The 12,160-nt window shown below is 43.6% G+C and overlaps 1 protein-coding gene across 1 annotated transcript; it reads right to left on the reverse strand.

Annotated features, from left to right (window-relative positions):
- Positions 1 to 502: 502 nt before the first annotated feature.
- On the reverse strand, positions 503 to 5,628 carry LOC128567214 (5-hydroxytryptamine receptor 3C-like). The gene is made up of 9 exons (XM_053564238.1): positions 5,562 to 5,628; positions 4,169 to 4,335; positions 3,690 to 3,734; positions 2,785 to 2,894; positions 2,358 to 2,527; positions 1,889 to 2,049; positions 1,303 to 1,507; positions 886 to 1,101; positions 503 to 742 (listed from the first exon to the last, which is right to left on the reverse strand). Exons 1-9 carry the CDS (start codon positions 5,626 to 5,628, stop codon positions 513 to 515), a joined length of 1,371 nt encoding a protein of 456 aa, XP_053420213.1. The 3' UTR covers positions 503 to 512.
- Between the last annotated feature and the right edge of the window lie 6,532 nt (positions 5,629 to 12,160).

Raw genomic sequence — 12,160 nt, forward strand, 5'->3', positions numbered from 1 at the left:
TACCGAGGGCAGTAAAGTGAGACTCTGTCTCTACAAAAAAAAAAAAAAAAAAAAAAAAAAATAGAAAAACTAGGCACTCCCAGCTACTTGAGAGGTTGAGGCAAGAGGATCGCTTGAGCCCAAGAGACAGAGGTTGCTGTGAGTTATGATGCCATGGCACTCTACCCAGGGCAGACAGAGTGAGGCTCTGTCTCCAAAAAAAAAAAAAAAAAAAGGTTTAATCTCTTTCTTCTACACCAGTAATATGAATTCTTTCTCTGGTAGATATTTGTAGTCATTTATTACAAAGCTTTCCTTTTCCATTAAAGATTACATTTGTAATATAAACATGTATATTCTGAAATCATTCCATTCTGGAAATACAGTCTCATTTCTGGGAGTGTTGGTAGTGGTTCTTTTTAAGCACAGAGAGGGCTGGAGCAGGGTTCGTGGCACACATATTTGGACTGCGCTTACAGGAGGAGCTGAGGGAAACAGAACACTGGGGCTCATGCACCATCAGAACTCAGCACCTAGGTGTTCCAGAGGCCGACGACCGTGAGGATGGAGGAGGCCATGAAGAGCAGGTAGAGGCGGAAGAGCAGGGTGTCCATCATGTGGCTGAACTGCACCCACAGCTCCACCCGGCGCTGCTTCTGGGCCTCCTGCTCCTGCTGGGCCCCTGTCCCTCCTGAGACCCCAGTCAGCGCTGCCTCTCTGGGGCCTGGCACCTTCCCCACCAACTCTACTGGCTCCTTCAGGCCTGTGGAAAGGACAGAGACTCAGCCCAGGGCTGGGAAGGTCACCTTCGGGGGGTGGGGAGGCAGGGGTGGGTGGGGATGAGGGGAGGCAGGGGCAGAGAAGTGGGGTGTGGGACGAATTAGTGTGGGGGTTGCCTTCCCTCACCAGGCAGCTGGGCAGGTGTGAGGCCCAGCCCCTGATCCCCCCTGTGGGGTGCAGTGGGGCAGCATTTCCCTGGGCAGGTGCAGAGCAGCAGCAGAGAGTGGAGCCACCGGGGCATGGGTGGGGGCTGGGTGGTGGCCAGGTGCAGCAGGTAGGTGATGAAGATGGTCTCCAGCAGGCTGAGCACCATCAGCGACAGGCACAGGGCAAAGTAGGCACCTGGGATGGAGGTGAGGAGCAGGCCTGAAGCAGGTCCGCAGGCACCCCCCGAACCCCCTTTTCCTCTGTTTCACACAGACAGCCCTTCTAGGGTGACTTGGTTCTCCCTCTGCCTCAACAGCCTGGGCTGGTCTAGCTGGGGCACCTCCTTTCCTGTATTTTTCTTTCTTTTTCATTTTCTAGCTGTGGGAGGGGGCATACTGATGAGGGGAGTGCCACTAGAAGGGAGTAAGTCATTCATCAAGAGCAGGAAGACATTGTAGCCCAGCAGAAGGGTGATCTTGAATGGGGCCCGGTTCCCACTTTCTGCTGGCAGGTAGAAGCTGAGGGCGTCGATCGCTATGAGAAAGCCGCTGGGCACCAGGAGGTTTACAACGTAGAGGCTGGGCCTGCGCCTGATGGCCACCTGGGGAAGAGGAGTGAGCAGAGAACTTGGTGATGCTAGGGCTGAGGGGAGACTGAGGGATGGTTATAGCCTCTTCCTTCTTTGGGGTCCTCACCCCAGCAAAGGCTCCTTCTGGGGCTAGAAAAGGAGCAGCTTTCACATGACTAACAAACTCCCCCCAGGCTTACTAAAGAAACCCCAGGCCACAGCTGGCAGAGGCAGAAAAGGGGTCTGCTTTCAGGGACTTGGGAGAAAGGAAGGCTCTGAGGGTTACAGTGCTTAGGGGCTTTCTGGTCTGGGATAAGAAGTAAGAGGCTCTTGCTCTGTGACTCAGATGGGTCTGGTGAAGGAGGTGGTGGTTGGGGCATGGGTAGGACAGCCATGCCAGAGTCCTGGGCTCACATAGAACACGATCTGGTCAAAAAGACTGGAGCCCACGAACATCCTCGGGGTGGCCTTGCTGATGCCCAGGAGTTCCCACTCCCCTTGTGTGCGGACGATGTCCTGCGAAGTATCCGTTATCTCCCACACTTCCTTGTCCATCCCCAGCAGCATGCTATCCACTGCCCAGGAGACACACATGTATTCAACACACATCTGCCCAGCGCCACCTTAGTTACCTTCTCCGGTTGCCCAATAAAATAACTTCCTTGCTGTTCAGTTGCCTCCTTTCTATTCTGGGATTTTCTCAGGAAGTCTCACCCCCATCCAAGTTCAGCATCCCCACCCAACCATCCACATTTTCCCAATCAGCACACCTGGCTGTCCCTGTTTATGCATTTAAAAAGAAATGGGTTTCCCTATGTGTGCTTTTTTGTTGCCCACCAGTTGATCTCATTTACCCCATCCCAGAACTCCCACTGCAACTTACCTGTGTAGATGAAAGAGCTAAAGGTGAGTGTGCAGTTCTGCTCATCAAAGGGGAAGTAGAAGATGTCCAGGCTGCAGATGCTGGTCACCCGCATTGGCTTGCTATACATGACGCGGCCGTCATTAGTCACAAATGCAGAGAGGCCTTCCGGGGTCTGATCCACATTCATGCTAAGTGGCAAGAGGGGAAAGAGGCATGTGCTCTGGGGCTCACATCAGGTCAGACAGGACTCATTAAGGCCATGTTGCCATCTTTTCTGCAGATCATTTTTCCCATTTCTAGAGAGGAAGCTGATCAGCTGTGATATTGCTTGTCTCTGAAATAAGTGTTTATTTAGTGGTTCCACCGAATAGGCTCGGCCTGCCTTGCCCTAGCCTGTCCCATGAAGACAGGGCTTCCCTCTAGCTTCCCCAGCCTTGATACCCACGATTCCACGATGAAGATGTCTGGAAGCCACAGGTTCTCAGCTGTCACTGTGAATTTGTTGACATGACCACATTCTTTTGGGTCCCAGCTGATGAAAGAATTATCCCACACCTAGAGCACCGGATACAGAGGGATGAGTTATGGCTGAAGCCTGGAGCTAGTTTAAGTTAGCATCTCCTGCCCTTTCATTCATTTACCTTGTTCATAATGTAATATATAGGGTGTCCATAAAGTTCATGTGCAATTAAAAATAGACAACGATTTTAAATCACACATGAACTTTATGGATATTAAAGTATCCATATATTTTCTAAATATGTGTATGATGGGCATATAAAACGTCAGTTAGAAAGGTATAATATAAAAAATCAATGTTTTCTCCATCTTTGATTCACCTCAATTCTGTCCTTGTCCTATATCGGTCTCATTATTAACAGTTTCTTATGTGTTGTTCCAGAAAAAAGAAATTAATGCATGCCCCAGCATTCATTTTTGCTTATACAGATACAATCAGATTATGCATGTTGATTTTTCAATTTCATTTCCTTTTAAATTCTGATTTCTCTTCTCTGATAATAACTGTCTCCTCTCCTCTGGCAAAGTCTCATTGGTCTTTATTTCCCACTCAAGACAAACCTTCCGATGGATGCTAGATACATTTGGGCCCTGAAGCTTACTTAGGGGTTTCCAACTGTATGCCCTCCTTCTTGCTGTATTTTCCATCTAGGTCTTTCAAAGTTGATGGTAGCCTAAGAAGCTATTTGTCACCAGCGCTGGACCCATTCTGGTTGGATTTATCCATTCCCTCAGGCTCTGTTAATTTCAATGCATGTGATTTTCGTAAGCAAAGTCAGAAAAAAAAGGAAGGACAAAAAGAGAAGAAAGAGGAAGCTGAATTTCTCATACCATATTTAACCATAGAAATGATGTCAGCAGCTGAAGTTGTGCATTCTGTCAAAAAAAAAAAAAAAAGTCCAGAATCATTAATGGCGTGAAATCAGGGCCTAATCTACCTCCTGCCCTTGTTTCCTAAGTGGTCCCACATGCCAGTTTACCTTTCAATCACAAGTCACAAAAGAAAGATAGGTCAGAAAACTGCAGGTTGCATAGAAAATGTAGGTAGAAAAAACAGTGTGGGGATCCACTGGGAATGCATTTATTTTACAATATTTCCCCAAGTTCAGGACTTATGTTCCCTGGAGAATGTCATCACAGCATTCCTGTTCACGTTTCCCCACTCCATAGGATGAACACCTAACTCTTACCAAATCCATTCAGGGGACTCATGGCTCATCACTGGGCTAGGGCAGTATTGAATTGACAAAGTCAAGAGTCCTTATTCCTTATTAGAAGCCTATGGAAAGAATGTAGGAGTCAGAACTTACTACATCCAGGATGGCAGACAGGGTGAAGGAGATGTTGACGCGAGTGGGGATGTTGTAGTTGGTGACTGGCCGGAAGGCCTTCTGGTTAAATATGGCCTGGAAAGCAGCAGGGTCCACCCCATGCTGGTGAAAGCCTGAGCAATTGATGGTGAAAGTGTTTGCCCTTCCTGTAGAGAGCAGATGCCTTATGAGATGGGAATAGGGCTTCTGGGTTTCCTGTAGGAGAGAGGCACCAAGGCTGGGGCCTAAGAGTCTCTCTACAGAGAAGGAAAATGTGGACACTTAGAGAGTCACATGAAGTCCTCCTTTCTGGGCCAAGATCTCCTTCCTGCCAGAACTGGGAGGACGGGTTGGGCTGCTAGGCAAATGTGGAAGCTGATGTGGTGAGCTGGGTTCAGGCTCAGATCTTTCTTCCTGTGTTTTTGCTCCCATATAAGCCTATCCAAATTTGTATGCAAACATCCCTCCAGGGAGTCCTATTCCTTTTATACAATCCTAAACTTTTGGCTTTTGACCATACATTCTTCTTCTAGCTCTGATTCTTCCTCATAGTCACTGGACAAAATTTCCCCTAAAATGCTTTTTCTCATTTTTTTTTTATTCCTTCTCACATTCAGATTTCCCTGTGTCCTGAAAGGAAAATTTAGAGAGAAGTAAACATGAGTATGACATAAAATATGTAGGGACTTAAGGAATGTTGTATTCGATGTGTGTCATGTGCTGTGCTTAGAACCCTTCTAAATTCAGTGAATTTCTCTTAGATCTGGGGGAGCCATTTTCATCATTACCATCTTGATCTCCCTGATCTCCCACCATGTGTGGAGCCATACAATGAAATGTAAAAGCGCTTCTGTCCACCTGACCCCTGATGATCTTGTAACAGATTGTCCCTGTAACTGGATCCCAGCAAGTCCTCTCCCATGCTTCTTCCTCTGTATGTCCATCCAGCTGACTTATAGGGGCCATCTCCAAATCAGTGGGAAACATACCCCAGAGGAAGAAAATGCTGTTCCTTCCCTCTATTGCAAGATCTTCCCAAGTGACATGGTAAAGGAGTTAGGTTATTGTCAACAGGCCCCAAGCTACCCTGTTCATAAGAACCGTATCTTGGTAAAAAAGGAAAAGTTGAACATTATGTAAGGGTAGAATCAGACAGGCAAAAAGGAAGGACAAGCATTTTGGTAGATGTCTTTGCAGGGAAATGAGAGAGGGACTGTGCATACTGACCAGTCAAAAGGGTTTTTCATCTGCCCCAAAGGGCAGCAAAAACATAGATACTATAGAGAATTTTAACCCTTCTCTTCTGAATGTTCTGCAGTTCTAGAGAATGAGAAGTTTTCTGGATGTTGCTGAGAACAGTATTCCCATCTTCCCTTGTTCTTGCCCATCTTACCTGGAAGCAGAAGGCTGACAGCAAGGCAAAGGAAGACTCCTTCCCTTGCAGACCATCCCCCTTCCATTCTCCTTTCTGGATTCCTCTCTGGGGACTCACCAGGAGCCCATAAACCCTTGAGCTTAAAGGAGCTCAGACCACACCTTGGTTCAGTTTTGAATACTGCTTGTGTCAGGTGACCACTTCCTAGAGTGATGTGACCAGAGAGGTCACAGCAGAGTGTCCTGCTTTGCCCCTGTCCAGATATGCCTTCTGGGCCCCAGCTAGGCAGGAAGGAGAGTCTTGGGCCAAGACTAGGAGAGAATCATGTGTTTGTCAGACCTCTTTAGATGAGTGGTTTTAAATCTGTATTCCAAATACCTTTCAGATAAAATGGGGGACTTGGAGGGTGGTGCAGGTGAAGCCATTGATGGCTTCAAGAAATAAAAATAACTGTATCTCAGGGACAGTGCACGGATCACTGGGAATGGAATGGTTATGCTGTCTTGTGGTAAGGGCATCTATTAATACTAAATTTAGAACATGTAATAATTTTGTTGCAGACCTAGAAATGTATCCTTTACTGTGGATATTAGGAATTATCATTAACAACTCAATTGAGACATTAAACTCCATTTTTAATATACGGGGTCTGACAATTAAGTTTGTGAACTCATCCTAGAAAAAGTGGTACATACCTTATTGCTGAACTTAACTATATTCACCTTCAAAGTACTTTCCTTGGGAAGCTATGCACCAATGCCAATGCCTAGTCCACCCTTAAAAGCAATTTTGGAATTCTTTTTCTGAAATGGCTATCAAAGCAGTTGTCGTATTACCCTTGATGTCCCGAATATCATCAAAATGTCTTCTTTTCAGTAATTCCTTTATTTTCAGGTAGAGAAAAAGTCGTGGGCCAGATCAGGTGAGTAGGGAAAGTATTCCAATAAAATTATTGGAGGCTAAAGACTCCCTCAAAGACAGTGCTGTGTGAGCTGGTGCATTGTTGTGATGCAAGAGCCATGAGTTCTTGCCCAAGATTTTCAGTTAGGATTTTCCTAACTGGAAAAAAAAAAAAAAAGATTTTCCTAACTGTTTCTCTGTCAATGTTTACTTGGTCTGCTATGCTTCTCACAGTCAGCCAATGATTTAGATGCATAATTTGGAAAATTTTTGCAATGTTTTCTGTTAGCACTGGCTGCCCTGACCTCTCTTTATCAGTGACACTTTCTCTTCCCTCAGAAAAAAAGGTTTAATCCATTTGCACATTGTCAATTTCTTCATGGCATTATCTCCGTAAATTTGAACTAACACATCCCTAATTTCACTTCCACCCTTGCCAAGGTCAAGAAATTTATCAATGTTTGTTCATTGCTCTAATTCAAACGCTGACACTAACAGCACATAAAAACACAACAATAATGAACGTCACTCAGCAAAATGCTCCCAGACATTGGCAAGAACACAACTGTGAGACACTGATATACCAAGGTTATGGAACCTTACTGTGTTGTTTGTACAGAGCCACCAAAGTAAGCACACAGTGGCAAGTTCACAGACTTAATTATCAGACCTTGTATAAAGTTAATAGATCTTTGTCCTCACAGCTAGCACCAGAGCACAGATGTGCATCATTTCTTGTTGATACTATTGTAATAGCCTCTTGATAAGGTGTCCTTTATCCAGTTTCTCCCCAGTAGAATCCTTTATTTTACCTTTCTCCTAAAGCAGAACTCTCTTGCTTACCCTTCCTTATCTAATATCTCTAAAAGCCTATATCCCTGGGGCCATCAAGCAGTGTGTGTTAGTAAAGGATCTTGATGAGCTCTTAAAAATACCTGAACACACACTTCCACTCCAATGAGGGGTATGTGCATGTGTTTCAAAGCTCCTCAGAAGATTTGATTCATACTCATTTCATTATTGAAGAGTTTGGGCTGGCCTGTGGTGCAATATCACAGTCAGGATATTGACACTGACACAGTCAAAATACACAACATCAACATGAGGATTCCTTGTATCACACTTTTATAGTCATAAACACCTCTTTCCCCAGCCCCCAGACTTCAGCTATTCTCTATTCTCCATTTCTATTAATTTGCCATTACAAAAATGATATAAATCAAATTATATGGCATATAACTGGGACTAGCCCTTTTCACTCAGCATAGTTCTTTGAAGATCTATCCAGGTTGCTGCATGTGTCAATAGGCTAGTCCTTTTTATTGTTGAGAAGCGTTCCATGGCATGTATGTACCGTAGTTTAACCATTCATCTGTCGCAGCATAGCTGAGTTATTTATAGTTTTTGGCTATCAGTATAAAACTGCTATGGACATTTGTTTTGTTTTTTTTGTACAGGTTTTTTTTTTTGTTTTGTTTTGTTTTTCTTTTTTTGAGACAGAGCCTCAAGCTGTTGCCCTGGGTAGAGTGCTGTGGCATCACAGCTCACAGCAACCTCCAAGTCCTGGGCTCAAGCGAGTCTCCTGCCTCCGCCTCCCAAGTAGCTGGGACTACAGGCGCCCGCCACAACGCCCGGCTATTTTTTTGGTTGCAGCGGTCATTGTTGTTTGGTGGGCCCAGGCTGGATTCGAACCCGCCAGCTCAGGTGTATGTGGCTGGCGCCTTAGCCATTTGAGCCACAGGCACCGAGCCGTTTTTTGTTTTTTATTTAATTGAGACAGAGTCTTAATTGAGACAAAGTCTCACTATGTTGCCCTTGGTAGAGTGTCATGGTGTCACAGCTCACAGCAACCTCAAACTCTTGGGATTAAGTGACTTTCTAGCCTCGGCCTCCCAAGTAGCTGGGACTACAGGCACCCACCACAACACCCAGCTATTTTTTGTTGCAGTTGTCATTGTTGTTTAGTTGGCCCGGGTGGGGTTCAAACTTGCCACCCTCAGTGTATGTGGCTGGCGCTGTAACCACTGTGCTAAGGGCACCAAGCCATATGCACAGGTTTTGTGTGAATACCAATCTTCAGGAATAAATGCTTAGAAGTGCAACTGCTACATTATATGGTAATTCCATGTTGAGTTTTTAAAGAAATTATAACAATCTTTTCTAGAGTGGCTTTATCATTTTACACGCCCACCAGCAAAGTAAGAGTGATCCAGTTTCTCTGTATTTTCAGAAATTTTGAACGTTGGATAAGCAAGAATTTCTTAAAACAAGACCCTAAAATCTTAACTAAAAAGAAAAAGATTGAAAATTAAAACTTTATTCATCAAAGGGCACTAAACATGAGAAGTCAAGTAAAAAATTGGAAAATGTCTTTGCAACACCAAAGAATAGAAAATACACAAAACAAGTTTAGAAATGAATAACAAAGAGAAACAGTCTGCTAGAAAAATGGACAAAAGACACAAATTGGTATCTTACAGAAGAGAAAATGCAGCCAATAAACATATAAAAAGATACTTGGTGTGGCACTCCTAGCTTAGTGGTTAGGGCACTGGCCACATAGCAGTGAGTTCAAATCCAGCCCGGGCCTGCTAAACAACAATGACAACTGCAACACCAAAAAAATAACTGAGCATTGTGGCGAGCGCCTGTAGTCCCAGCTACTAGGGAGACTGAGGCAAGAGAATCGCCTAAGCCCAGGAGTTTGAGGTTGATGTGAACTGTGATGCCACGGCACTTTACTAAGGGCGACATAATGGGACTCTATCTCAAAAAAAAAAAAAATCCAACCTCATAAATAATTATGAGAAAGCAAATTAACTTAACATCATAATGTTACCATTTCACACCCAATAGATGGAAAAAATTAAAAAGTCTGAGGGCAAAATGCCAACCAAGGACAGAATGCACTAACCAAGGCAGAGATTAAAATGTTGCACCTGCAAATCAGCAAACACTGAGGATTGCCAGCAGACCACCAGAAGATGGAAGAAGTGAGGCAGGATTCTTCCCAACCTTCAGAGAGAACATGGCCCTGTGTCACTTTGTTTTATTTATTTATTATTTATTTTTTATTAAATCATAACTGTACATTGATGCGTTTATGGGTTTCAAGGTACCGCTTTGATATACAATGTGAAATGCTTACATTAAACTAAGTAACATATCCATCACAATTATACTCATTTCTTAATGGTTTTGTATCATTGCATCATGCACATTAGGTGAGATTCTCCCAAAGGCCCCCCCCTCCTATAACCCCTCTCCCTTCCTCTGTCTCTCCTCTTCCCTTCTACTTTCTGGACTATAGTTATGTGTTGCCATTCATATGAATGTGTAGGTAATTATATATTGATTTCATAGTAGTATGGAGTACATTGGATATTCTTTTTTCCATTCTTTACTAAGAAGAATATGTTCCAGCTCCATCCAGGTAAACATAAAAGATGTGAAGTCTCCATCTTTTTATGGCTGCATAGTATTCCATGGTGTACATATACTACAATTTGTTAATCCATTCATGGGTTGATGGGCACTTCAGCTGTTTCCATGTCTTGGCAATTATGAATTGGGTTGCAATAAACATTCTCGTGCAAATGTCTTTGTTGTAAAATAATTTTTGATCATCTGGGTATATACCTAGTAGAGGAATTGCAGGATCAAATGGTAGGTCTACTTCTAGTTCCAAACTTCTTTTCAAAAAGGTCATATTAGCTTGCTTTCCCACCAGCAGTGCAGAAGCATTCCCTTCTCTCCACATCTATGCCAACATTTGTAGTTTTGGGATTTTGTGATGTGGGCTAATCTCACTGGAGTTAGATGATATCTCAAAGTGGTTTTGATTTGCATTTCTCTGATGATTAAGGATGATGAGCATTTTTTCATATGTTTGTAGGCCATGCGCCTGTCTTCATCAGAGAAGTTTCTGTTCAAGTCTCTTGCCCACATAGAAATGGGGTTATTTATTCTTTTCTTATTGATTAGTTCGAGTTCTCTGTAGATTCTAGATATGAGACCTTTGTTGGAAACATAACCTGCAAAAAGTTTCTCCCATTCTGAAGGTTGTCTGTTTGCTTTACTTACTGTGCTCTTGGCTGTGCAAAAGCTTTTTAGTTTGATCAGATCCCAGTAATGTATTTTTGGTGGTGCTTCAATTGCTTCAATTTTATGAGGGGTCCTCCTCATAAAATATTCTCCCAGGCCAATTTCTTCAAGTGTTTTCCCTGCATTCTCTTCTAGGAATTTTTTTTTTTTTTTTTTTTTGTAGAGACAGAGACAGAGTCTTACTTTATCATCCTCAGCAGAGTGCCGTGGCATCACCCAGCTCACAGCAACCTCCAACTCCTGGGCTTAGGTGATTCTCTTGCCTCAGCCTCCCAAATAGCTGGAGACTACAGGCACCCACCACAATACCCAGCTATTTTTTTTTTTTTTTTGCACTTTTGTCTGGGGCTGGGCTTGAACCTGCCACCACCAGTTTTTGTGGCCAGCGCCCTATTCCTTGACCACAGATGCCACCCCCAGCTATTTTTTTGTTGTAGTTTGGCTGGGCCGAGTTTGAACCTGCCACCCTTGGTATATGGGGCCGGCACCCTACCTATTGAGCCACAGGCGCCGCCCTCTCTTCTAGGATTTTTATAGTTTCATGTCTTAAGTTTAAATCTCTTACCCAGTGAGAGTCAATTTTTGTTAATGGTGAAAGGTGGGGGTCCAGTTTCAGTCTTCTACAGGTTGCCAGCCAGTTCACCCAGCACCATTTGTTAAATAGGGAATCTTTCCCCCCACTGAATGTTTTTGATAGGCTTATTGAAGATCAATGGCAATAAGTAGCTGGATTCATCTCTTGGTTCTCTATTCTGTTCCATAAATCTACTGCTCTGTTTTTGTGCCAGTACCATGCTGTTTTGATCACTATAGAATTGTAGTATAGCCTGAAGTCTGGTAATGTGATACCTCCTGATTTGTTCTTATTTCTGAGTAATGTATTTGCTATTCAAGGTTTTTTTCTGATTCCATGTAAAATGAAGTACTATTTTTCCCAGTTCTTTAAAGTATGACAATGGTGCTTTAATAGGGATTACATTAAATCTGTAGATTGCTTTGGGTAGTATGGATATTTTAACAAGTTGATTCTTCCCAGCCATGAGCATGGTATGTTTTTCCATTTGTTAACATCTTCAGTTATTTCTTTTCTTAGAGTTTTATAGTTCTCTTTATAGAGATCTTTATGTCCTTTATTAGGTAAATTCCCAGATATTTCATCTTCTTTGGCACTACTGTAAAAGGAATTGAGTCCTTGATTGTATTTTCAGCTTGACTATTGCTGGCATATATAAAAGCTACTGATTTGTAAGTATTGATTTTGTATCCTGAGATGCTGCTGTATTCCTTGATCACTTCTAAGAGTTTTTTTTTGTAGAGAGTTTCACTTTATCACCCTCGGTAGAGTGCCGTGGCATCACACAGCTCACAGCAACCTCCAACTCCTGGGCTTCAGTGATTCTCTTGGCTCAGCCTCCCAAGCAGCTGGGACTATAGGCGCCTGCCACAACGCCCAGCTATTTTTTGGTTGCAGTTCAGCCGGGGCCGTGTTTGAACCTGCCACCCTCGGTATATGGGGCCGGTGCCTTACCGACTGAGCCACAGGCGCCACCCACTTCTAAGAGTTTTGAAGTTGTGTCCCTGGGATTTTCCAGGTGTAGGATCATATCATCAGC

This window comes from Nycticebus coucang, chromosome 16 (genome assembly GCF_027406575.1).
Source record: "Nycticebus coucang isolate mNycCou1 chromosome 16, mNycCou1.pri, whole genome shotgun sequence".
NCBI classification, from domain to species: domain Eukaryota; kingdom Metazoa; phylum Chordata; class Mammalia; order Primates; family Lorisidae; genus Nycticebus; species Nycticebus coucang.